Source organism: Ictidomys tridecemlineatus, chromosome 6 (genome assembly GCF_052094955.1).
Source record: "Ictidomys tridecemlineatus isolate mIctTri1 chromosome 6, mIctTri1.hap1, whole genome shotgun sequence".
NCBI lineage: Eukaryota > Metazoa > Chordata > Mammalia > Rodentia > Sciuridae > Ictidomys > Ictidomys tridecemlineatus.
In genome coordinates, this window is record NC_135482.1 from 10,202,840 (window position 1) to 10,229,152 (window position 26,313).

The following is a 26,313-nucleotide window of genomic DNA, read 5'->3' on the forward strand; positions in this document are numbered from 1 at the left end:
TCTCTTTCCCTCATCGTTTGCCTCTTCCTCCCCCCAGCAGCCCTTGGGTTAGGGAGTGAGGCCCAGCTGCTTCTGTCTGGCCTTCATTCTTGAGCATTGCTAGAGTCGCTCCTGGTACAGATGAATTTCCCAAAGTGTCCTTTTGGAATCCCTCGAAATAATCCTTTCGTAGGCAGTGTTAATTTCGAGGTAAGTGATGGGGGTCCCCGCAAGGAGTCCACCGGGCACAGCCCTCAGGCCTGCTGGCGTGTGCAAGACCAGGCTGTTGCCTTAGAAGGCCACGTGTCTCTGGGTCACCACCAAGACAGGATCACTGCTCTTGAGAAGGCCACCTTGGAAGATATTGATATATGTTCCATGGAGTGGTGATTGTGTTGGTTTCGTAAATTGTTTTCAAGCTTGGCTTGGGCAGGTGACAAAATCTGAAGCCAAAGCCCACAAAAGCTGTGTGTCATAAGAAAGCTCTGGTTGTTTCGGCTGAGTCAACTTTTCTGGGTGGATGCTTTCTGTTCTGGACACTGAAGTGATTACCCTGCTGGATAACCAAGCATTCTATAAGTACCTGGCCACCACTGCTTTCAGAACTTAATGCTGATGGAAATAACAGCATCTTACAAGTGAAATAGGTTCAGCTTTGTAGTAGAATTCCCAAAGTTAGAATTTTAATCAAAATAATTGTGCCTCAGGAAGCACAAATATATGTATATATTTTTGTGTGTGCTTTTCTGAGAGTTGAACCCAGAGTTTCAAGCATGTCAGGTGCTCTACACTGAGCCATGGCCCTAGCCCTTGCAAGCAAAAATTTCCTGGGGCAAAATTTACTTTGTCATTAGGGATACTGGAGAGAGAAAGCAAAAAGTTTGTGTGGACTTTTCATAGTAGTTTTAAAATACATAAGGTGTTTGGGCTGGGGTCATGGCTCAGTGGTAGAGCACTTCTCTAGCACACATGAGGCACTGAGTTGGATCCCAGCACCACACAAAAATAAACAAAGGTATAAAAAAGTACATATATATGATGGTGTGACAGGTGCCATAAAGTTTCAAGCTTAGAATTCAGACATGTGCCCCAGTCTCAGGATTAACTGGGGCAGGGAGTGACCAAGGCTCATTCTCTAAGTACTTTGCATCAGATTCCATTACTCTGTGTCCTGCACCGGGCTGCCAAGTCCAGTGCTAAAAGTGGTCCTGCACTCAAAACCTAGTAGAGCCTGTCTGCAATGCAGGCTCCGCCCAGCTTTAGGGCCTTGAATACATCATCTTACCTCCCACTACTTAGCAAATAAGATCCTTAGATTTTTTCACTATTCTCCTAGCACCCACTCCAGTGCTTTTTCAAGTGCTTGTCATGGGGTCACTGAGTGACTACAAAAAAGCTTATGTTCTCATGGAGCTTTTCCCTGGTGGTACAGGGTGTTAAGAAAATAGACATGTGGCATTCTTTAGTGGGTACTTTGGCTCTAGAGACCAGGGAAGTGTTTTCCTAGAGGCCCAGCTGTGATTTTTAATGAAAAGCAGCTCCAATCATGCAGAGCTCAAGACCAGAAAGTTCTTTCCACGCTGTCTGTCAGGAAGAACCCTCAGTTTCATTTCACTGGAGTACACAATGCCCTTAGAAGGTTCTCATCCTTCCCTCAAAGGTGCACCATATTCTGCCCACATCCTGGAAGCCATCTGCCACAGGAGAAGCTGACATTGATCTGTTCCCACATCTCCTGTCATGGATGTTTCCCCTCTGGGCTTCAATTCCAGGATGTACTTCCAAACTGATCTTATGGGAACCAACCGCTAAACCTACATTTGGAAACTGCCCTTTGCTCCTGTCCTGATTGAAGATCAAGTCAGTCGTGCCTGTTGCTCTATAGACACTACTGAATCACCGCAGCAAACACTAATTGTTCTATCTGCCCCACAAAACTGAGGAGGCCAACTGGGTTGTATTTAGCCTTGGGCTTCACTGGGAACTTAAAAACACGGGTATTCTCCAAAACTCTTCTCCCTTCGCTCACGTGTGAAGAGGCATAGTTTAAAATGAGTCCCGTGACTATCCCAGATCCGTTCTCCAGTCAAATCCCCAAAAGTCGCCAGCTTCAGACCCCCTCTGCTAGCACCGGCAGCACGTGCGCCCCAGCGTGGGGCTGCTGCAGGCCAGCGGGTCCCGGCGTGCTGCGCGCCGAGCACGTGACCCCGCCCCCTGCCATTGGCCGGCCGGGAGGGGAGGGGAAGGCCGGGGCCGCGGCGCGCGCGAGGCTGCCCGCCTCACTCGACTACGGCCTGCGGTCCCGGCGGCCGCGAGGTTCTAGCTCCGCTGGGGCGGTGGCCGGTGGCGCGGGGCCCGGACGCAGCCTGTCCACGCGCACGCGCAGGCAGCAGCCACCCGGGCGCGCGCGGCGGGCGAGCTGCGCTGGACGTCCCTGTCTGCTCAGGAGGGCGGGGGCGGGGCCTGCACGCCACACCTCCTTCAGTCTCCAGCCCGGGGCAGGGACGTGGCTGACAGATTGTGCCCGCGGAGGGTACCGCGGGCCTGGGGCGCCCCTCGAATGAGCGGGAAATCGGGGGACACCCTCTGCTTCCCCAGGGTGTCCAATACGAAGGGGGATGGCACCTGCGGGAAAGGAGACGGGAGATGAGACGGAAGGGTCCGGGACTCCTGCGAGCCCCAGAGCCCTCATGGAACAGAACGCGTGGGGGCAAGTGAGCTCCCAGGTCCTGGGGTTCCGGTCCCGGCTGCACCTCACGTTGCGGTGAGGGCGCACGCAAGCCCTTGCTTCTCCCTGGGCATCTGATCCCCAGTCCTCGGAAAGACAAGGCTAGCACCTGCCCGCACCCGCGAGGTGCGAGGCCTCCCCTCTGGTCTGCCGCAGGATGCACCTCTCCGCCGCGGCCCGGCTCTGGGGACCCCCGGGGCTGCTCCTGACGCTCGTCCTGCACCCGACTCTGTGCTTGAGCTCCCACCGGGACTACTGCGTGCTGGGCGCGGGGCCCGCGGGCCTGCAGATGGCCTCCTTCCTGCAGCGGGCCGGCAGAGACTATGTGGTCTTCGAACGCGCGTCGGCCCCGGGCAGCTTCTTCACGCGCTACCCGCGGCACCGCAAGCTCATCAGCATCAACAAGCGCTACACAGGAAAGGCCAACGCCGAGTTCAACCTCCGCCACGACTGGAACTCCCTACTCAGCCACGATCCCCGGCTCCTCTTCAGACACTACTCCCGCGCCTACTTCCCTGACGCTGGCGACATGGTGCGCTACCTGGGCGACTTCGCAGACAGGCTGGGGCTCCACGTGCTGTACAACACCACCATCACCCACGTCACTCTAGACAAGGACCAGCGGGCCTGGAACGGCCACTACTTCATCCTGACTGACCAGAAGGGCCATACATACCAATGCAGGTAAGGGACCTGCGCCGGAGCTGGCCAGCTGCAGCTGAGGTCTTTCCCAGAGGGACACTTTGGTTACCTGGAGATGTGGGAGAAATGGGAGAAGCAGGGCATTTCTCCCACTCCTGGATCAGACTGAGGTTCTGCTTAGGCACCATTTCTCAAGTGTGTCCTTTAAATGTTGTGGCAAATTCCTTTCCTCTGGATTTGCCAGTCTTTGCTACTTTCATATTCACTGTGATGCTGGTATCGAGCAGAAACAGTTTATGTGTCCCCAAAACCTATCTTAAAGATCATTTCCTAGAACTAGTGTCCCCAGAATGCATGATGGAAAATACTGGGTCAAGTGTCCAGCCAGGGTCGGCCCAGTGGGATTTCAGAACCAAACAGAAGTGAGAGGCCCAACAGGAAGTGCTTCCAGTGACCATTTTTAGTTTGCTTTGGCTTGAGAGTCAACTTAATATTGCCTGGGCCCCCAAAATTTGTTTAATCTTCACAAGGAACTGAGGGGGGAAGTTCACTGATCTCATTTGACAGGTGAACACCTGGGGCTCAGAGGAGTTGGGTAATTAATGCTGTGTATGTGGTAGAACTGCGATTTGAGCTCATATTTTTCTAACTCCAAATCCTGTGTTCCATCCGCTGCATCAGACTGCTTCTCCTTTCCTGGCCTTTAGCCTTGAACTTGGCCCCAGGCAGGTGCTCAGCAATGTTCACCTGCTCTGTTATGTAGGCCCAGCATTGCTCCTTGCCTCTCACAGCCCAGGGGCAGAAGACTGTGCTGATCTGGACTCTCACACTTCAGGCAGATGTGCTGCAGCAGAAGGGAGTCAGTTAAGAGCAGAGTGGACAAGGATCAGAAAAAAGGACCAATAAGGCTCTGTGTGCTCCTTCCACAGGCCATCCAGTTCTATTTTGAAACCACCCTGTGGTCAAAGCATTCTGCAGGCCAGCAGGATCTGACTCCCAAACTGACCACTGCTGGATCCTACACCCTTCTCCTCTCCAAAGAGCAGGACTTCGGAATCACACCCATCTGAGCACAAAGTGGCTCTGCTGCTCTTAGGAACTCACAGGAGCTGCATCTCCTCGCCTGGAGAGAGACCACTCAGCTCACTCCAGGCTGCTTTGAGGAGTAAACACACGCATCAGTGTAGGGCCCACCACCCAATTATTGCTTAGCAGACATTCATACCTAGGAGGCAGGTCAGGAGGGGAAACAGAATTCAGGCTCCATTTGCATCACCAGGGGATGTGCTTCACCTGATGGCTGTGATCAACCTTAGGTTGATTTTTCAGTTTTCTCACAGTATCACTTTCTCCTCAATCAGAAAGCATAATTAAGCCTGGCGAGATGGCCCACACCTGTAATCCCAGCAGCTCGGGAGGCTGAAGCAGGAGGATTGTGAGTTCAAAGCCTGCCTAAGCAACTTAACAAGGCCCTAAGCAACTCAGAGAGACCCTGTCTCTAAAAAAATATATAAAAAAGGGCTGGGGATGTGGCTCAGTGGTTAAATGCCCCTGGGTTCAATCCCTGGTCCCAAAAAAGAAAGAAAGCGTAATTAATCCCCAGGATCAGTGTGATGGATGGAGTACACTGTGCAGGCATGTGTACCCCCTGGGCTGTGAGGTCTTCGAGAGGAAGGTCTTGCGGTATGGGCTGGGTCAGCAAGTGGCCGAGTGATGAGTGAGTGAGTGAATGAACGTCTGTCACCTGTTCGGAGCCTGCAGTCGGGGTAAAGCAGGTGGTTTTAACCAAGTAATCTTATCGCTGAGAGACTGCACTATCTTTCCTATGTTCTTACCTGCAGTGTCCTCCTTGTGGCCACTGGTGTGTCAGTCCCCAACAAGGTTGACTTCCCTGGCTCTGAATATGCAGAGGGTTATGAGTCTGTGTCCGTGGATCCTGGGGACTTTGTGGGTCAGAATGTGCTGATCCTGGGCCGCGGGAACTCGGCCTTTGAGACGGCAGAGAACATCTTGGGTGTCACGAACTTCATCCACATGCTGAGCCGCTCCCGGGTGCGGCTCTCCTGGGCCACCCACTACGTTGGAGACCTCAGGTATGCTGCATCCCTGTACTGAAAGCCTGTAGCAGTTCAGGATCCGTGTCACTGTAACAAAATACCTGGGGCTGGTCCACTTACAAAGAAAGGAATTTTAGGGCTGGGGATGTGGCTCAAGTGGTAGCGCGCTCACCTGGCGTGCATGAGGCCCTGGGTTCGATTCTCAGCACCACATAAAAATAAAGATATTGTGTCCACCTAAAACCTAAAAAATAAAATATTTTTAAAAAAAGAAAAGAGTTTTATTTAGTTTATACTTTCAAAGTGGGAAGTCCAAATGGCCTGGTATTGACTCTGTCAAGGTCTCCCCTGCCTGTGTCACCTCACAGCAGATGTCATCAGGATCACAGGAACTCAGGAGGGAGCGGTCACGTGGTGAGACGGGAAGACAGATGAGGGAAAGGGTCAGGTTTGCTAAAACTGTCTCGCTAGACAGTGGCCTTCTGTAGGCTCCACCTCTGGAGGTCCCCCACCCTCCCAACATCACCACGCTGGGGACCAAGCTCCCAACACTAGTCCTTGGGGACACGCCATTGCCCAACCCTCACAAGCCCCAAATGTGGGAAGAACCGCCTCTCACACCCCTCCTGGCCCCGCCGGACTCACCAGCCCTCCTGAGTCCCCTCCCGTCTCCTTGCGTTCTCTTGGGGCCCCAGAGCTATCAACAATGGCCTGCTGGACACCTATCAGCTGAAGTCCCTGGACGGGCTTCTCGAGTCGGACCTGACGGATCTGGCCATCGTGAAGGACCACGAGGGCAGGTTCCACGTCACCCTGAAGTTCTTCCTGGAGGAAACCAGCGCCAACCAGAGTGCTGATGCCATCCCCCTCCCCCAGGACGACAACGACAACTTCGCCATGCGCGTGGCCTACGACCGGGTCATCCGCTGCCTGGGCTGGAGATTCGACTTCTCCATCTTCAACCAGTGAGTCCCCCAGGGAAAGAGGCGGGGTCTCCTAGGAAGCACCTTCTGACCTCCTGGGGACAGGAGGCCACACAGTGGGCCATTGAGAGAGTTTTCAGAATGTCCCTGAAAGGTCTGAGGTAGGTTCCCCCTGGTTTCCCTTTCAGCTCCTCCCCTGAGTGGTCAGGTGGGCGGTCAGGCCCAGACAGGGGTGAGCTTCTCCAGGGCCATGAGCAAGGCCAGGTCAACCTGACGTCTCTGCTGGTCACATCTGGGCACCCTCGGAAGGTCACTTGATCACAGTTTGCCCCAGTTCTTTATCTCTGCCCTGGGGATACTCGTTTCCTTCTTATATGGTCATGTGAGGATTAATATAAGACAGTGCTTGGCATATGCTATATGCTCAGTAAAATGTCAGTTCCTGTCTGGCATGATGGCACACGCCCGTAGTCCTGATGGCTCAGGAGGCTGAGGCAGGAGGATCTCAATTTCAAAGCCAGCCTTAGCAATTTAGTGAGACCCCGTCCCAGAATAAAACGTAAAAAAGACTACGGATGTGGTTCAGCGGTTAAACACCCCTGGGTTCAATCCCTGGTACCAAAAAAAAGTTAATCTCTGAGCTGGGCGCAGTGGTGCACACCTGTAATCCCCGTGACTTGGAAGCTGAGGCAGCAGGATCACAAGTTCAAGGCCCTAAGCAACTCAGTAAGACCCTGTCTCAAAATATAAAAAAAGGGCTGGGGATGTAGCTTAGTGGTTCAGTGTCCCTGAGTTGAATCCTTGGTACAAAAAATTAAAAGTTCCTAAAGTTATTCATAATGGATTTTGAAGGACTGCCCAGTGGAGCCTGGACTGTAGAGGTTGCTACTCGGACACGTGTGAGGGTTGGGCCAGAGCATCCGCTCACACCCTCTTGCCTTCTGGCTAGGGCACAGGAGGACAAGGGCCTGCCCAGACCCTCCTTTTCCCTCAGATGACAGCAGGCCTCAGGTTTGGCCCAGAGCCTAGCCTTGGGCCAAGCTTGGATTTGAGCTCTGTCCCTGACCTGCATGTCCTTGATCTAAGCCCAGGTGTTTCATCTATGAGATGAAGTGGGATGGGTGGAAAACCCACTGTCTGGAAAGGGCTTCCTCCACACGAGGACTGTGACTGACCCCTTTCCACTCCCAGGTCCCTCAGACTCAGCTCCGGGAGCGAGTTCAGCAAGAAGTACCCACTGATCAGAGCCAGCTATGAGTCCAAAGGCAGTCGCGGCCTCTTCATCCTGGGCACCGCCAGCCACTCGGTGGACTACCGCAAATCAGCTGGGGGCTTCATCCACGGATTCCGGTACACAGGTGAGTCCACTGTCCCCAGGCAGGACCCATCATTATCCCTGGGGCTTGTGGATACTCCAGACCTCCAGAAGCGTTAAGGGACTGTTCACCAGCAGTCAGTGGTCATAGCTTCCTGTTAGGCAGCTGACCCCAGGTTTTCATGGCCTGGGGGTCACCTAGAAAAGTAGCAATAGATACAGCATAAAGGTGGGAGGCTCTGGGGTGGCCTGTGTTGTGCTTAAAGCCTGAGGGGTTAACAGATTCTAACACGCCTGTAATCCCAGTGACTCAGGAGGCTGAGGCAGGAGAATCATAAGCTCAAGGCCAACCTGTCAACTCAAGAAAGTAAAAATGGGCGGGGAGGTAGCTCAGTGGTAGAGCACCCAATGTCCAGGGCCACAAAGCATGCTAACCTGGATGGGTAGCCTTAGAGGTGACCTTACCCTGGCTGAGCACATCCCTATCATCAGAGGTGAAAAGGAGGTGACCTCTGCCCGCTCAGGGCTGTCCTGAGGCTGAATAAGGTGATTCCTGGGCACCCATCAGCCAGCTGAGTAGCTCTGTCACGCACACACTGCCTGCTGACAGATTGAAAGAAAAGTTGCAATCAGATTAAATACTTTTGATTCACAACTCTCAGTACTGAAGGTATAAATTTTCTGCTAACTTGAGAGTGCACATCAAATACTAAAACATAATTTTGAAAAATAATTTGACTTATAGTACAAGAATAATGCCCAACCCAAAATTGATGCCTTGTGATTTTAAGGATAAATGGGAACCAGACAGAGAGAGAGAGAGAGAGAGAGAGAGAAGGGGACTTCCCCTCCCTCTGCCCTCCCTTTCCCTCTTTTTTTTTTTTTTTCCTGTGCTGGGGATTAAACCCAGGGCCCTTGGCTCTACCTGGGGTCTACACCCCAGTCCTTTTTATTTTAAGACAGCACCTCCCTAAGTTGCTGAGGCTGGCCTTGAACTTGCAATCCTCCTGCCTCAGCCTCCTGTAGTCACTGGGGTTACAGGGATGAGCCACTAGCCAAATCCTCGTTTTTCTCAAGAAAGCTCTAGCCAAATCCTCGTTTTTCTCAAGAAAGCTCTGAGGATCAGAGTTTTGATGACTTTCTCACTGTATCTGGGGCTTGTTGTTAATGGAACTCCAGTTGCTGCATCCCCCCGATTAAGATAGGATTACTATGAAAAAGATTATCACGAAGACCCAATCAGTAATGACGACATTATAAATTACGTTATAATTAGGCCCTGGATTTTCTTAGCGTGGCTTGAATTAAAAGGTATAGGGTGCTCCTTGCTCCTCTGATGAAGCACCAAAGAGTAGGTAGAATGTGCGGGATCACTGTGATTTCTTGAGAATAATTGACGTTGGCTAAATGTGAATCTAAAGGTTGGATCCTCCTTTTAGCAGATCCCAAGTCAATATTCATGTTGAATTGCAAATTCAAGAGAGTAGTTTCAGTTCTGCTCGGGCTTCTCCCGCCTTCTTTACCCCTTAACAGAAAAAGAAGTAGATCAAAGCTAGTTGACTAGGATATTTAACTGCTAACTAAGTTTTCCTGGGGTTTGATCCCACCAGTTTAGTAAATTTTTAGCTTAAAGTGTTTGATTTGCATTCAGTGGATGTAAGATTCCGTCCAGAGTTCAGAGCAGAAGCAGCGTGCTGGGCCCAGGGAAGATCAAGCATCTTGGGGCTGGGGTGTCTCAGTGGTAGAGCACCTGCCCTACCAGCAAGGCACTGGGCTCCATCCTCAGCACTGCTTATGAATAAAAGTCCATCAACAAAATATATGTATATATTTAGGTGATGGAAGGAAAATGTTTCCAGCGGGATGTGGCTCAGGGCCCCGGCTTAGTGTGTGGGAGTGTCTGGTGGGAGCCAGGCCACTGACATAGGCCAGCCATGCCAGAGCCTTTCCACAACCGCAGAATTTATTGAATAAAATGAATCCACAAGGCCAGTGTGGTGGCGCACGCCTGTAATCCCAGCAGCTGGGGAGGCGGGCAGGAGGATTGTGAGTTAGTTCAAAGCCAGCCTCGGCAAGTTAGTGAGGCCCTGTATCAAAATAAAATATAAAAAAAGGGCTGAGGATGTGGCTCAGTGGTTAAGCACCCCTGAGTTCAGTAATCCCTGGTTCCAAAATAAATAAATTCACAAGTCGAATCACTTTGTTGGCTTTAATTCACCAAATCCTCATGTCCCTTTGGTAATCGGAGTCTTTTCTTCCTTTCCACTCTTGATCACTAATATGAAGTCACACTTAATAAGAGAGTATATAGGTTCCTGAACGGCTGAGAAAGGTTAAGGTGGCCACGGGGATTCAAGAGCCTTGCCCAGGGCAAAGGCAGAGGCCCTGCTCAGGCACAGAGCTGTGGAGGGTGAGGGACTGGGTGGCGGGGCAGGGCGGGCGGTGTCTAAGCAGCCTCATCAGGCAGAGATGAGGCTGGGGCTTCGCCAGAGGTCTGGTAAGAGGATATCTCCGGTGCCTCTCCTGTTACCCTCCAGGTGAGGGTGACACCATTCAGAGGTCTGCTTGATAAGCTCCAGGGCCTGGTTTCACAGTCGTGAGCTTAATACCTCGTGTGCCCATGTGTCTCTGATTTAATCCAATGAGTTCACAGGCGTCACTCTGGGTTTTTTTGTTTGTTTTTTGTTTGGTGCTGGGGATTGAACCCTGTGCCTTGGGCATGAGTGGCAAGCACACTACCAACTGAGCCATATCCCTAGCCCACAGGCGTCACTTATTAGCACAGATGATTCACGGTTTGTGCCTTCTGATTGTGCTGGGCAGCCGTTTGGTAGGTTCAGCATGTCCAGCATATGGTGGTTATCTGTCCATTTGCCCAGACGAGCTACGGAGTCCCCTGCCTTAGCCCTGAACTGTGTAGCTCAGGGCAGGCCGCTGCTTTGCAGGATGGAGCAACTCTGCTGTTCTGCACCACACCGACGAGCTCGGCCCAGGCAGTCTGTTCTCCACAACTAGGCCCTGGGTTCAATTCCTAGCACCGCAAAAAAAAAAGTGTGAGGGGGATTGTTTCATATTTTCCAGTTGAAATTTTGTTTTTATATCATTGATTGTTGGAAATATTATTAGGGTTGTGCAATAAGTTAATCATATGCAAAAATAGAAATTCAGTAACGCCTGCACAGCTGTGATTTTTTTTTTTTTTTGCTTTCCCCCAATACTGAGGATTGAACCCAGGGGGCTCTACTCCTGAGCTACACCCCAGTCCTTTGTATTTTGAGAAGCTGATAAGCTGCCCAGGCTGACCTCAAACATGGAATCCTCCTGCCTCAACCTCCCCAGTAGCCCAGATCACAGGCCAGCACCACCGTGCCAGGCTGGCTGTGGATGTTGCTATAATAATGCTGTAATTTCTTGAGTTTTTTTTTTCCCCAGCCCTGGGGATTGAACCAGGGGTGCTTAACCACTGAGCCACATCCCAGCCCTTTTTATATTTAGAGACAGGGTCTTTTTGAGCTGCTCAACACCTCAAAACAACCTCACTGTTGCTGAGGCTGGCTTTGAACTTGCGATCCTCCTGCCTCAGCCTCCCAAGCTTCTGGGATTACAGGTGTGTGCCACCTCCCTTGGCTGTTAGTTCTTGAATAAGGATACATTTAGTTAAAAATCCTATGAGGGAAGATAAATCTCTCAGGGATAATAAGGGGTCAGAACTATAGGAATTATAGTGGTACTCCGTTTCAGGGTATGATAACGATAGTGTCATGGTACCTCTGATTAAGAGTGGTATTATGAACACCATAGTTGTCCGTATGACATAGGTCAGCATTTTCTGAAGAATCAACCGAGGCGGGGGGACTTCATGCCTCCTCCTCCAGATTAGAGTGGGTGGGCTCAGCTGTCGTCACCAGCTGTGGCTTGAGAATGAGTCCCTGCTCCCTGGGTCCATCAACCCCTGAATCCATGGCTGCCTCTGGAAGTGGAGGGTCCAGGGAAGGCCCCACCACAGCCTCGCCCCACAGACAGTGGCACCGGCAGCTCCTCGGGCTGCTGAGCGGGTGCTCTGCCGCCTGCAGCTGCTGCCTAAACCAGTTAATTTGCCATTAAAATCCCTAAGGTCCCATTGCTGCCCCCCTTGACCTTGACGGTGGTCTGGCATCCCGCTGCCCTTCCCACCTGGCAGGGAGAGGTCATCGTGCCCTGCAGTCCATTCCCAGATGATGTGTGGTCGGGAAGGAGCTGGAGGGCTCCGGCTGCCTGAACACCATCCCACATGCGCTGCCACCCGTTCCCGCCATCCTGGCCACCACTGCCCAGCCCTCTTGCTTCCTCTGTCCCCATCTTTCCATACACTTCATCCTCAGCCCCATGAAACAGATCCTGTTAGTTCAACTCCATTTTCCAGATGAGAAAACTGGCACACAGAGAAGTCAAGTCACCTGCCCTTAGCCACCCAGCCAGGGGATGGCAGAGGGGATTCACATCCACACCCGCTGACTCTAAAGCCACACCTAGGCAGTAAGCTTCAGGCAGGTGGAAGCAGTCCTGGGTGCACAGGCAGCTGACCGCTGTCCCCGAGCAGCTGACAGCCCTCCCGGGGGTGGGACAGTGGTAACCCCGAGGGGTCCGCCCGGACCTTGCCATCATTCCACTGAGAAACTGTCCCAAGGGAAGCGAAAGACAGCGAGGCAGCAGGACGTGATGGACGACAGAGACGCCAGACGAACGCTCCCGAGCGCTGTCCAGGTCTGGCCCACCCTCCAGGGCCGTGGTGCCCGCGGGAACTGCCTTTCACTAAGCACAGACCTCCGTCTCCTGGGCTCACAGTTCCTGGGCTCCCTTCCCTCTGGACACTTCCGGAGCCTCTGCAGGGCTGCTGCCCACGGGTCGTGGTCCCCCCGCCCCTTCCCACACGGCCACTGCTGGCACTGCACCTGGCACTAGGGGCTTTACCTCCCCGGGCCTCGCCTCCCCGGGCCTCGGGCCGCAGCCTCCACCCTCCCGAGCTCTGGCTGCTCCCTCTCCACCCTCAGCTCAGCCACTGCGCCTCAGGAGCCAGGCCCTGGCGCCAGACTCCTCCCGGCTCGTGGCCACCCGGCTCCTCCACGCAAGCCCTGTTGGCGCCTGGCCTTCACTGTCTGGGGCATTTGCTGGTCAGCTGTGGGGGAGCAGGTGTCCGTGTGCAGTGCTCCTCCCAGGACCCACCGCCAGCAGCCCCAGGGAAAGGAAGCCCCTCCCTGTCACTTAGCTAACCAGCTGCTCCTGCACCCCATGTAGAGATAAGAGCGCCTCAAAATAGCGCTAGAGGCAGGGGTGCGGGAGGGGCGCCATCCAGGCTTTCCAGGTGGGCGGCTCTGGTGGGAACGGGCTGGAGGGTAGCGAGGCCCTGGGTCTGGTTGGGCTCCTCAAGTGAGGGGACGTGCCCGGACTTCCACTGCAGAGGGCCTCAGGCAGAGGTGGACAGACCCAGCTTGTGGCCCCCACCTGGCCTCACCCATTCTGCCTGCTCATCCCAGGGGATGACACCCAGGGGCATGTGTGCATGGCCACAAGCAGAGAACAATTCCTGTTTGGAACTTGACCCAAACCTTTGCTGCCCCCACTCCGCCCGCCGCACCTCCCGCGGAGTGAACACAGATACCATCTGAACAGCCACAGGCCCTTCCTCCCTCTGGCCCTTTCAGTGCGAGCCGTCCACCGGCTGCTGGAGCATCGGCACCATGGCGTGGCCTGGCCCTCCACCGAGCTGCCCATCACACAGCTCACCAACGCCATCATCCGGCGCGTGAACGAGGCCTCGGGGCTCTACCAGATGTTCAGTGTGCTGGCCGATGTCATCCTGCTCAAGGAGTGAGTAGCTCGCCTGCCCTCCCCAGGCTTCACCCACGCACCCTGCTGCCCACTCTGTGAGGGAACCCAGCTCTTCCCTCTTAAAATGAGTCGGGGTGGGGCGGGGGAGTGGAGTCAGACAGTTGGTCCTGGGCGTGAACTCTGGGTTTATCCTTTTGCTGTGTGACTTCAGGCAAGTTAGTTAACCTAACTGAACCTTTTTTGCAAACTGGGGATGATCATCTTGCAGGGGTGAAGGAGGAGGTCAAAATCACTGGTGGAAACCCTTCGCCACCAAGGTGCAGAAACAGGGTGCCCCTGGGAGGTCAGTCCCCAGCTTGGGGTTAAGAGTTCCCATACACCGGCCGGGACCCACTTGGTCCAGGTGCTTATCCATCCAGAACAGGCAGCAGAGCACTGAGGACCGGGCCTCAGAAGGACACCTCGCAGAGCGCCCAGGGAGCCACCTAGAGGGGCAGCTGGGGAGGGGACGGGGGGGGGGGCAGGGAAAGAATTTCTGGCCCCTGGGTCGGAGCATGGCCAAGTCCCAGGACGCGCACTCAGCACAGCTCACGTCACCCTCGACCGCCCTCTTTCACCTGGACACCCAGCCTGTGGGCAGATCCCTGAGCCCCGCCGCCTTCAGCAGTGTCCCATGGCTCTGGCTGGCTGCCCCCTCTGCTGAGGTCCCGCCACCAGTAGCCTGGGCTGTTCTCCACGCAGTGGCCAGAGTGCCGCCCCCACCCCCAGAGGAGGTAGCTGATGCCTTCTCGGCTGGGCTGCACGGTTGGCCCAGGGAGACCGAGTGCCCATCACCAAGCGCTCAGCTCCCTGCCGCCCGACCCCTCCTGCTCTGTGGCCCAGTCCCTGAGCTCCCAACTAGCTCAGGGTGGCCACTCCCTTCCGGCCTGCAGGGCTCTTCCCTCCAGGGTGCACTTCAGGGTGTGGAGTGTTCTGGAATCTCTGCGAGGTCCAGAGAGAGTGGTGGTCACAGCGGGCTCACACGGGTGTATGCGAGCTGGTGCTCCACGGAAGGGCACTCGCCTGGCACGTGGGGGCCCTGGGTTCCACCCCAGCACCAGACAGCAAGGAGAGCCAGCCAGAGTGGACGCCACTGCACTGGCACTGCGGGGAAGGGCCATGTGGCCGGGCAGCCGTGCTCACACCTGTCCCTGGCCACGGCTCTGAGACCCCGTGTCGCCCCCCAGGAACGCCTCGGCCTTCGAGTACCTGGAGGAGTTCCCCATGCAGATGCTGGCCCAGCTGGAGACGCTCACCGGGAGGCCGGCCCGGCACGGGCTCTTCGTCGTCAACATGGAGTACGGCAGGAACTTCTCTGGGCCCGACAAGGATGTCTTCTTTTATGACCGGTCGGTGGGGCACACCGAGGACGCCTGGCTGTCCAACTTCCTCCACCCTGTCATCTACTTCTACAGACGCCTCCCCACCGGTGAGCGGGCACTCGCCACAGTCCATTCCTCCCAGCGCTCCTTCAGCTACAGAGGGGACCCTCGGGGACTCTGCCCAGAGACCTGGCTGAGGCAGAAGGTCCGAGAAAATTGCCATTTCCAGATTCTGACACATACTGTGACCTGCATAGGCCACACTGGAGTGTCATGATCCACCAAGCCCCACACAGGAAGAGGGGCACTGTCATACCAGTGTCTCCAAAGGACAACGACCACAGTGGGTGAGGGGCTGTAGGTGGCATGTTAGAAGGAACAGGGCAAGGAACTGGAACTGACTAGCACAGGACAGAAAGAGCTGGGCCAAGTCTGTCCTTTCATTGCTGTGTGACGTTGGACTGTTACTGAACCTCTCTGAGCCTGGCTTCCTTGTCTGTAAAGTGGGGATGACAGTAGTCCCCTCCCGGGAGGATTGCATGAGAACACATCTGACGACTCACCTGGAAGGGCAGCAGCTCTGGCGCAGCTTAGCTCCAGTGAACAGGCAGCCTGGGGAACGTGGCTTGTGCTTCAGAGCTCGGAGGGCTCCAGGGAAAGAGGGTGGCCCGCTGGCCCGTTCCCCAGGGCAGGTGGTGCCAGCAGGGGAGGCGCACTGAGAGTTAAAGCTGCCCGAGGCTGGGCTGCGGCTGGCCTCTGGAGAAGGTGCCTGCCGGGCTGGCCGGGTTTGCGCTCAGCGGGCTCCTCACGGGGGTCCCCGGGTGGGAGGCTGCACTAGCGAGGCCTAGACCCTTTCATCGGGGGCTCCGAGCCTCTCGGGGAAGGACGGCTGGGAAGGGCTCGGTCCAGGGAGGGGGCGGACACCAGCCTCGAGCTGCGGGTCCTGGCGCTGCCCTCGGGGGCCACAGTGACGATCTCTCTGTCAGCCCTCCTCCTGGAGCCAGCCCACAGCCCTCGCAGGGGGGATGGGAGCGCGGGCTGGAGGGAGCGCAGGAGGCGGGGGACACTGCGTGGCCAGCCTGGTCCTGACCCCCCTCCTCCACAGAGCAGGAGGTGAGGTTCCGCCCCGCACAGTGGCCCCTGCCACGGCCCACGGCCATCCACCACGTCGTGGAAGACTTCCTGACCGACTGGACGGCGCCCGTGGGACACATCCTGCCCCTGCGGCGCTTCCTGGAGAACTGTCTGGACACCGACCTGCGGAGCTTCTACGCAGGTGACGCAAAGGGACTGAGGTGGAGGTGCAGGGACGGCCAGGGAGACCAGGGGCCCAGAACTCCAGAGCCCGTTGCTCATAATGGGGTGGGCAAGGCGTTCCCTGCAGCCCCCTCCCAGGACAGTGTCCCCCAAAATACAGCTAGACTGGCAGGGAAAGAAGGCAGCTCCCCAGAGCCCAGACCACAAAACACACCGACCGAGCGGGGCTGGGTCCCCGAGCGTCACCGCACACAATGGCGTGTGTAGAGGCCCTCAGCCAAAGCTTGGATCTTGGGGCGAACAGGCAACAGCCCACGGAGGGAAAGAGGGGATTGTGGCTCAGGAGTTACGTACCCCTGGGTTCAATCCCCCTACCAAAAAAAAATATATATATATATATAAAATTTATATGTTATGACATGTAATTTATGTTATATAATTTACGTGTATATATTTATTTTGTATATTTCTATATTACATAATTTACATATTATATATTTCTATATTATAAAATACATACTTACGTATAAATATGTATTTTTAACTGATAATCTGCACATATGTAGATGCACAAGTTAATTCACAGAGCCAGAGTCAAACACCCTTGAAGAACGGGCAGTCTTGGAGTTCTCAGCTTTGGTCAGGCTCTGGTTCCTGAAATTATATCAGAGGTTGGAGTCCTGGGCTCCAAATGCCTGTTGGTCTCCTGAGATTTCCAGACTCTACAAAAATGCCGTCTGTGTCAGGGGCACGTTCCCACCTTGACTGTGGGCCCCTCCGATAGGCCATGCCAGGCCATCGGGCTCCCCTCTCCCTTTCTAGACAGTTCTGGACAGGGCGAGCCACTGAGCCTCTGCCTTGAACTGGGAGGACTCCTCCTGGAGACGGCCAGCGGGCAGATGCCGCTCCTCTCTGCCCCCGCCCCCAGCTGTCCGGCAGCTGCTAGCTCTGGCCTCCAGCTGCTGGGCGTCCAGGCCACCACGCCTTGCAGAGGAGGTGACATGAGCAGAAGGTTGTGCTGGAGAGTTAGCCACCTCACTGTCCTCTGTCCTCCCTGGCACCTGCTCTCTTCCCTGTTCAGAGAGGACTATCTACTGTCCTGCCGGGGTCCCCTGGTAGAATTCAGAGAGTCAGAGGGACACCATGGGGCCCCTGTCAGCCTGTTTGCCCCAGGAGCCCCACAGTGTTCCCTGTTACGTACCCCCGTACGTGAGATGAGGGGGCCTGGGAGGCGGAAGGCTTCTCCGCAGCTGTAGGAGGTCTCGACCCTCCATGACCCAGCCTGTTGCCAACTCCCCAGAAGACCCAGCCGACATCCACCTTATCTCTCCTGAGCTTTCATTCAGAGCCATGAGTACAGCAGGCCCCGCTTCTCTTCAGGACACACGTTCCAAAACCCCCAGTGGATGCCTGAGACCATGGATAAAACCAAACCCTTGACCTGCAGTGCATGGTGTGGGCTCAGTCATGTCCGGGGCCTCGCTGAAGTCTTCACATAGGCTCCATGACTTTGGGTGCAAAATGTTGATGTCAGTTGGAACAAGTTTCCTGCTCATGTCACCCACCCGCTGGTGTCATGCCCTTCCGTCCTTGCACGCACGAGGCACTGTGGCATGACTTTTGAAGCTTGTAGTCAACAGAATAATCAGCATGAATTTCTTTCCCATCACAATTTCACAGATAAAAAATGTTCTTACCATAGATTTTAGCAACCACAGCATGTGATTTTTTTTTTGGTCTTATTAAGTCTAGAACAGTCATCTTTTCACTGAAAAGAAGTATTTTACAGCTTCTTTTCAGCACATCCAAATTGCTACCATGATTGTTCTCATGTTTGGGAGGCATTATCAAGTAAGGGTTACCTAAACACCAGCACTGAGATACTGCCACTGTCATCTGATAATCACGATAACTAAGTAACTAACAGGCAGGTAATATATACCATGTGTATACACTGGTCAAAGGCATGATTTCCATCCTGGGCAGGACAGAATATTTACCTTTTTTGTCCCCACAGTATTTAGACAGAACTTTGCATGCAGTATTTGCAACTCAAATACTGTTGCAGGAGGCTTCAGCTCCCAATTCCACTGAATTCCCACCACATCCAAGCAAGTCTCCAGAAGAGAAGGCTGAGGGTGTGCTCAAGAGGAATGAGCTCCTGCCCCAGACGTTTCTTTTTTTTTTTTTTTTTTTTTAGTTGTTGATGGACCTTTATTTTTTTTATTGATATGTGGTGCTGAGAATCAAACCCAGTGCCTCACACATGCTAGGCAAGTGCTCTTCTACTGAGCCACATCCCCAGCCCCCCAGTCATTTCTGTGGTTGGCTTTGACCTTGGAGCCTTGTTCTCCCAAAAGGTCAAGGCAGCCTCCTGTTTCCCTATCCTCATGGAAAGTCATCATCCATGACTACCCAGGTCGTGCGTGGGGCACCCAGAAAGGTCAGATGGCAGTTTCAAGGGATGCAAGGTCCTGGGCGAGGCCCACTGAGGTGCCCCGGCCCCCCAGCTTTCCCTTCCTGCACCTCTCCCCACGCCTCCAGCCTGACTCCTCCTCCTCCTGCTTTCATGCAGAGTCCTGTTTCCTGTTCACCCTGACGCGCCAGAAGCTGCCCCCGTTTTGCCAGCAGGGGTACCTGAGAATGCAGGGGCTCATGGGCACCGAGAGCCTTCGGCGGCATGGCGTGGAGAGCGGGCTCCTGAAGGACTATGCCACCATGGACGAGCCCCTGGAGGACAGCAGCCAGCAGCCTGGGGAACACGGGCCAGAAGGTCACCGCCTGTCTCGGGGGCCTCCACTCCAGTCCCTTGACAGCAACAAGGAGGAGCTCTGACGGTCCTCCTGGGCTGTGGGCACCGCGGCCAGGCCTCCCCACAGGCCACGGTCAGCCCTCTCTCCCCGCAGCCCCCTCCACTGATGCATGACGGCCCAAGGCCACTCAGGCCTTGCCAGGTTGACACCAGAGCCACCCGCAGAGCCAGCAGCAGTGGGGCTGCTGCAGCACTGCGGTCCCCCCGGCCTGGTCCCTGGTGCCCAAGAAGCGGGGTGAGGAGAAGGGCATCCTCTGCCGGTGTGAGCTGCCTTCTAATGCCGAGCTCTTCAGCTGGACCGTCGCTGAGTGCCAAGCTGGCCCACTCTGTCCCCTTCGAGGGCCCACCTGCTCCTTTTCCTTCCACTCCACTCTTGTGACAGGCCCAGAGCCCACCTGGGACTCTTCATGGTGAAACCCACCCTCGTTGTCATCAGGGTTTCTGGAGGCACTAATCTTCAGGCGCCCCGAGGGTTTGCATGGCGGAGAGAAGTCCCTGCAAGGCCACCTGGTGCTGAGCTGTGGCTCTCCCAGGGTCAGGGTCCTGCCCCAGCCGCTCTGCATCCTGTGTCCTGATCCCCACCCCTCCCCTGGCCTCTGGCGTCCTGAAGCACACCTTGCTTGGACCCGCCCCTGCCCAGTATAGTGAAGCTGTTCTGCACCTGTCACATGCACCAGGGGACATGTGCAGATGCCCCCGGGTGACAGCAATGGTGAGTCATTCCTGGTTCCCTCAGCTCTTCAGCTGCTCTTGTCCCTCCTCACTGGGTGCCCCTCTGGGGTTTCTCTCGTTCCTGAGGCAAGGCCTGCGCCTGCGCCTGGGCCTGGTGGTCACTTTCTCAGGGCTGCTCACGAGTTCTTCATGTGGCCATTGAAAATTCCACAGCCCCTTCCTGGGCTCCCCCTCTTCTCCTCCTGGCTAGTTCCAAAGCCCCTTAGCCACTGGCCTAGCTGTATGCTCAGTCACCTCCTGTCCCTGGCAGAGATCCAACACTGCAAGTCCCGCACTTCGCCCACAGCAGGGTGACTGTCACCCCCGTGATCCTACCTGGGACAGTTTGCACAGCGCTGAAGCTCGTGAATTAAGGCTTTTCCCGAATCCCAGGTGTGGTGTTCACTGAATTTCACACAGATCCAAAGCGAGCCCACGTAGGACCCTGTGGTCCCCCCCTGCCTTTTCCAAGTCATGCTTTAAATGAGTCTTTTAATTGGGGCTGTGCCCAGTGTCCAATCCTGTTCCCGAAGCCCTGGGGCTAGCTGAGCCACTTGTTCAATAACAGTTTGAGGTGCCATAACAAGTGGTTGGCGATGCCTCGACATGTGACATCTGCTGCTGCCTTCATCTGCCAAGTCAGTCATCCCACCAGAATATCAGCCAGCCTTATTTGCTTTTAAGAAGGCAGGATTCCATTCTTGCTCAGTTGATTGGCGATGTCTTCTCTGGTTTTCTTGATTTTAATGAAGATCACTGTGGCATTTGCCGAGTCTCCCAGCTGACAGTCACAGCGGTCCTTGCCGCTTCCCTTGGCCTGCCTCAGGTGCCTGTGGCCTCGGGGTGCCGTGTGCAGGTGGCTGCTGCCTTCCTGTGGTGTTAGAGAACATATTCTTTTTTCTTCTATTTCTGTCGTGGTTTCTGGTACTGGGGGTGAACCCCGGCCTGGAGTAGGTGAGCACACACCCCACCACCCAGTTCCCCACCCCGGGCCCAGGTGGGTTTCTAACACTGCCCTGGCTCTGCGAATGGACATCTTCTATGAACTTGAGTGTAAGGACAGCGAGTGCTGTCACCCTCCAGCACCGCCAGCTCCCCAGGTGTGGATGAAATGGATTCACATTTCCACTTTTGTACCTCGGTTCATTATTTTGGCAAGTCTGAGCAGCACAGGCGTAGAGCTTCTGCAGCTGGACCAAATTCCTCTTTTAGCTGAGGCCTGACTTCAATAATTCCTCCTTTTTTTAATATAAGGTTATTGGTGCAAAACAGATGAGCCAGTGAAACAATCTACCATACGTAAATGTTTTCGATAAGAGGTGATTTTGAAAGGAATCCTGCCATATGCAGGGCACACCTGTAATCCCAGAGGCTCGGGAGGTTGAGACAGAAGGACCTCAAGTTTGAGGCCAGCCTCAGCACCCAGTGAGGACCTATCTCAAGGACTGAGGATGTGGCTCAGTGGTTGAGCATCCCTGGATTCAATCCCTGGTGCCATAAATAAATTTATAAACAGAAAGGGCTGGGGATGTAGCTCAGTGGTCAGGTGCATCTGGATTCAGTACCTATTAATTAAAGAAAGGGAATCCATGCTGGAGAAGTGGAGGGTTTTCCCAGCAGGCACAAGGCCCTCGTTCCATCCCCCTCAAGGAAAAAAAAAATCACAAATCAATGAAAAGGATCGTGCAGGACCATGCCATGAATAATTGTAGCCCAACTGGTTTGTAGTTTCTGGGGACGTTTGTTTTAGACCCCTCTGTCACACTGAACTACAGATTAATTCCAGATGAACCTTTGAAGCCATATAAAAACTCAGGTTGAGGACTTTTCCAGTTCAGAAGTAGGAGAAATGAATTTCCAGAGAAAGAGGTGTAACACTCCCAGGACCCCCCGCCAGCCCCTGCTGGTTAATGTGATTAAAGAAAATGGTAAAAAGGCAAAAGATAATCACACTGGAATAAACACATTAAAATCAAGGTATTTATTACACAAGAACGGTGGACGGCCGGGAGGAACGTGAAGCCAGGTGGACTCTTACTGGCTCCTGAAATGTGAAAAAACCGGGGAGCCCAGCGCACGCGTCACATAGTTAAGTGAAAAGAAGCAGGAGGTGAAGTCGCTGGGGCTTGGCCACCTGCCTGTAACCACCTGCCTGTAACCACCCAGTAAAGCAGGACCGCTCCACCCAGGGGCCTGGGGACAGAGTGTCCCCAAGGGCAGCCATGTTACCTGTGGGTTTGAAGAAGTAGGTGGGGTTCGGGCTTGTTTCCTCTCTCTGCTTTGTTCAAATTTGTGATATGATCACAGTGAAATAAATTAATTTTTGAAAAATAATCTCTGGCTTTTTGAAAGTTAGAATTGCCAAGGATGAGCAGACCCGGAGCCCTTCCCAGAGGACACTTCCCTTCTTGGCCCGGTGGTGCCAGGGGCAGTGTCCTCTAGCACGAGCTACTCCTTCCTCCCTGGTGGGGAAGAGACCGCAGCAGGTGCCAGGGCGAAACATGCTCCGCCAAAGAGGCCAACTGTAAGTGGCGGGCGGGGGACACTGGGCTGACTCGGCACAACCCAGGTCCTACACGACAGAGAATGAAACATAAAAGTCTTCCCTCTGTGCGGACCTCCTGGTTTAGTCTCCAGTGTATTGAGAGGCCCAAATCCCTTTTGCCTCTAGGATGTGGTGGCGCATACCTGGAATCCCAGCAACTGGGGAGGCTGAGGCAAGAGGCCAGCCTCAGCGACTTAGCAAGACCCTGTGTCAAAATAAAACAGTAGTAATAAACAGGGCTGGGGGGCTGGGGCTCAGAGGTTGAGTGCTCGCCTCGCATGCGTGAGGCACTGGGTTTGATCCCCAGCACCACATAAAAATAAAGGTATGTGTTCTCCTACAACTAAAAAATAAAAGTCTTGGGGCTGGGGTTATAGCTCAGTGGCAGAGCGCTTGCCTCACAAATATGAGGCACTGGGTTCGATCCTTAGCACCACATAAAAATAAATAAACAAAATAAAGATATTGTGCCCATGAATAACTAAAAAATTTTTTCTTAAAAAGTCTTAAAAATTTTTTAAAGGGCTGGGGGTGCAGCTTAGTGGTAGAGCACCCCCAGGTCCAGTTTCCAGCACCCAAAATAAAGAAAATGATAAAGAGGGACCTGTAGCCCTGAGCCAGGACCACTCAGCCAAGCCACTCCCAGATACAGAGCTACAGGGACTTTGAGAAATCAGTGTTTGCTGTTCACGTGTTAAATGGGGTCATGTGTTACTTACTCAGCAATAACTATCCCACGCACTGAATAATTAGACTCGCCACAACTACATGAGGAAGACAGAACTCTCTCATCCTACAGATGAGGAAACCAGGCCAGAATGGTTTCCCGGAGGACAGTGGTGGGTCCACAGAAACTGCACCATCTTCCAGTCAGGGGCCATCCACTTACCGACAGCAGCCTGCTCCTCGTCACCCTCTGATGGGTCCTTCCTGTGGACACTGGGTGACAAAAAGTTAAGAGATCAATTCTCAAACCCAGGAACATATGTGGTTCCCACAAGAGCACAGAGAAGTTATCAAAATGAAATGCTGATTACACAACAGGCACCTCCCTCAGAAGGAGAATTAGAGGTGGGATGCAGCTTAGCATGCATGAGGCCCTGGGTTCCCTCCCCAGCACCAAAACAACAGCAAGGAGAGAGAATTCATCTACTGCCAACCCAGAGATCCCAACAGAAGCAGGGTGGGATGACCGGGGGTGGGAGCAGGGAGGGATGACCTGGGGTGGGAGGGGAGCCCTGGGGTCTGGGTGTCGGCCTCAACACTGTCTGCTCTGCAGCCAGCTCCATCAGCCCCAAATTGGATCCTTCCCTCAAAAATAAGCCATGACAGCATCATTTCACCACAGATGCTTATTTTTTAAATATGGTGAAAGTGCTGACTAGATAAAGATTTTTGTCAGACTGCAGACTTTAAAAAAAGCATTTAATTCAATCTGGCATCCCAGACGGAATATAAATCTGCTACAAAGTGAAGTTGATGGGCAAATTGAGATGCTCCAGCCCAAGTATTTTATCCAAATGCATCACACAACCAATCCACAGAGCCCGAAATAAAAAATAGCACGAACAGATGTACCTAAGCAGAGAAGAGAGGGACAGCAGGCCTCCCGTCTCGCTCCTGTCTCCATTCTGCATCAACAAGCCTGAGACGCCAACTCTTCTGGAGAAGCCCCAAGCCTGGTGCTCACTGCACAATCTTCCCAGTGTCATGGGCTTTCTCATCCTATTGAAGATGTTACCATCTCAGACCCAGTGTCTCAAGTTGTCCAAATCATCAAAAAATAACTGGGTGCAGGAGAGCCCCACTATAAGAAAAAGACGACAAAGACATATCTAAACATTCAGTGTGGGGCTGGGGATACAGCCCAGTTGGAGAAGTGTTTGCCTTACATGCACAAGGCCCTGGGTTCAATTCCAGCACCATAGTGTGTGTGGGGGGCGGGGGGGACAAAACATTCAGTATGTTGTAATCTCTCAATGTTGTATAGAAATAAAACAATGGCAGCCAGGTGCAGTGCAGCATGCTTGTAATCCCAGCAACTCGGGAAGCTGAGGCAGGAGGACTTCAAGTTTGAGGCCACCAGCCTCAGCAACTTATCAAGACCCTCAGCAATTTAGCAAGACTCAGTTCTCAACATAAACAAATAAAAAGGACTGGGGATGTAACTGGGTGATAAAGCACCCCTGGGTTTAATACCCAGTACCAAAAAAAAAAAAAAAATGACTCCATTATGGATCAAAGGACATTAGGCAGGAGAGGACACTCCTCTTACTGTAAACTCAAATCTTGTCTTCTTGCAGCTGGGAGTGATACCCAGGTGCAGTGGTACAGATCCATAATCCTGGCCACTCAGGAGGCCAAGACAGGAAGATGACACGTTAGAGGCCAGCCTGGGCAACTCAGCAAGACTTTGTCTCAAAATAAAACTTCAGAAAAGCTGGGGGTGTAGCTCAGCTGCATAGTTCTTGCCTAGAGCATGTGAGATCCTGGGTTTGATCCCCAAAAGAAAAAGAAATGTACGTGATGATCTCCTTACACCAAGTGGGTTTAAGTTCAAACAAATCTGTTGGGAAAAGAAGAGGCGCCCAGAAGCGCCCGCTATGAGGCACTCTGGTAGATTAAAGACAGCCCAAAAATCAGCTCTCCAGATGTGCGGTCTCCATCTCCTTCCCTGGAACCAGGGCTGGCTCTGGGATTGTTTGGACCAAAATAAAAAGGCAAAGTGTGGCTGTGCCATTTTCTGGGTGCAGGCTGAAAGAGACTGGCAGATCCTGCCACCTGTCATGGAACCCAGCCACCGTGCTGGGAGGAAGGCCTGTGGAGAGGCTCTGGAGAGCAGAACCGAAGCCCCTGGCAGAGCTGCCTGCACCAGCCAGAAAGTGAGCCATCTTGGAAAGAGGACCCCAGCCCCCAACCCCCTCATCAACCTCCCATGGAGCAGAGATGGGCTGAAATGACCCAGCCCTGCCCCAATTCCAGACGCATGGGCTACATAAATGATGGCTGCTGTTCCAAGCCACCTTGTTGGGGGGCTTGATCACACCCCATAGACCTCAGAACAGATTAGAGCTAACAAGGACATGGGGCAGAACACAAAGGCGACTGCAGGGAAGGGAAGTTTGTAAAAGCAGATATAACATCCATGTTAGCAACTGTTAACAATGACATGCATTCCAAAGAAAATGGCAGAGCACACTGTGAAGGTACACTGAGGGCCACCGATAGTGTCGCATCGTTAACGTACCTACACGGAGAAAAACAATTAAAAGAAAAGCGAGAGGAAAAGATGCGTGTGCAGGTAAAAGGAGGAGCGGGCTGGACTCAGCTCATGCCGTGGTCACCTGAAATTAAGAGTAAATCCCAGGTGGCCTGCTAGCTACACACACACACGAGCAGCAAGAGGAACAGGGACCTCACGGAGATCAGAACCCTGCACCTAAGAGGGATCCCACGCAGGGAAACTGAGCTGCTCAGCACACGTTCATGATCAGAGGACACCAGGAGAGAGAGGACACTCCTCTTTTTTTATTGTAAACTCAAATCTTATCTCCTTGTGGCTGGCAGGAGTCATCTTGCCCACTGCATAGGAAATAAAGCAAGGCACAGAAAGTCCCTCCAAGCTCTGCCACAGGATTGGAGCCACTAACCCAGCAAGGCCATGCTGAGCCAGTTGTGTGAGCTAGGAAGCCCCTTCTCCTGGGCTGGGCCGAGTTTGTCCTGACACGTAACAAGGTGCTTTCCTCCTGCACAGCGTGAACTCAAGCTGCCTCTCACTTCTTTCTCTCTCTCTCTCTCTCTCTCTCTCTTGCACACATACACACACGCATGCGCCCATTCCACAAACATTTGCTGATTGTCAACTATGTTCAGGAACAGAGCTAGGCCCACATCAGTGGGCGACAGAGCTCCCACTCACAAGAAGCTGAAAGTAACAGTGAATTGTCAGGCCAGCATCTGGAGGCTGTCGGAGAGAAGGATCATGGGCTGGGGTTGTGGCTCAAGTGGTAGAGCGCTTGCCTAGCACCTGCAAGGCACTGGGTTCGATCCTCAGCACCACATAAAAATAAAATAAAGATATTTTGTCCACTGAAAACTAAAAAAAAAAGAATCAGAATCCTTTCCCTCATGGAGCTTCAGTAAATGAGACAACATTAAACAAGCAGTAAGCCAGG

The 26,313-nt window shown here is 53.6% G+C and overlaps 1 protein-coding gene and 2 long non-coding RNA genes across 7 annotated transcripts; 1 reads left to right on the forward strand and 2 right to left on the reverse strand.

Moving 5' to 3' along the window:
* Positions 1-2,209: 2,209 nt before the first annotated feature.
* Positions 2,210-21,927, forward strand: Foxred2 (FAD dependent oxidoreductase domain containing 2). Of its 2 annotated transcripts, none has more exons than XM_040278534.2 (8): positions 2,210-3,391; positions 5,191-5,442; positions 6,102-6,371; positions 7,521-7,687; positions 13,326-13,491; positions 14,679-14,920; positions 15,924-16,089; positions 18,646-21,927. In XM_040278534.2, the coding sequence occupies exons 1-8, from the start codon at positions 2,865-2,867 to the stop codon at positions 18,881-18,883; spliced, it is 2,028 nt and encodes a 675-aa protein (XP_040134468.2). In that variant the 5' UTR covers positions 2,210-2,864; the 3' UTR covers positions 18,884-21,927. The 2 variants fall into 2 exon arrangements, with proteins under 2 accessions (XP_040134468.2, XP_005322351.2); XM_005322294.5 differs by having other exon boundaries at positions 2,212-3,391; positions 15,919-16,089.
* LOC144378536 (uncharacterized) lies at positions 3,792-12,602 on the reverse strand. 3 transcript variants are annotated; one of them, XR_013440293.1, is made up of 3 exons: positions 11,413-12,602; positions 8,110-8,247; positions 3,792-7,842 (listed from the first exon to the last, which is right to left on the reverse strand). It is a non-coding gene; the product is annotated as an uncharacterized LOC144378536 (long non-coding RNA). The 3 variants fall into 3 exon arrangements; XR_013440292.1 differs by lacking the exon at positions 11,413-12,602 and having other exon boundaries at positions 8,110-8,723; XR_013440294.1 differs by lacking the exons at positions 3,792-7,842; positions 8,110-8,247 and adding an exon at positions 9,840-10,675.
* On the reverse strand, positions 14,631-24,995 carry LOC144378535 (uncharacterized). 2 transcript variants are annotated; one of them, XR_013440291.1, is made up of 5 exons: positions 23,717-24,995; positions 18,708-23,077; positions 16,595-16,724; positions 15,377-16,441; positions 14,631-15,006 (listed from the first exon to the last, which is right to left on the reverse strand). It is a non-coding gene; the product is annotated as an uncharacterized LOC144378535 (long non-coding RNA). The 2 variants fall into 2 exon arrangements; XR_013440290.1 differs by having other exon boundaries at positions 14,631-16,441.
* Positions 24,996-26,313: the final 1,318 nt, after the last annotated feature.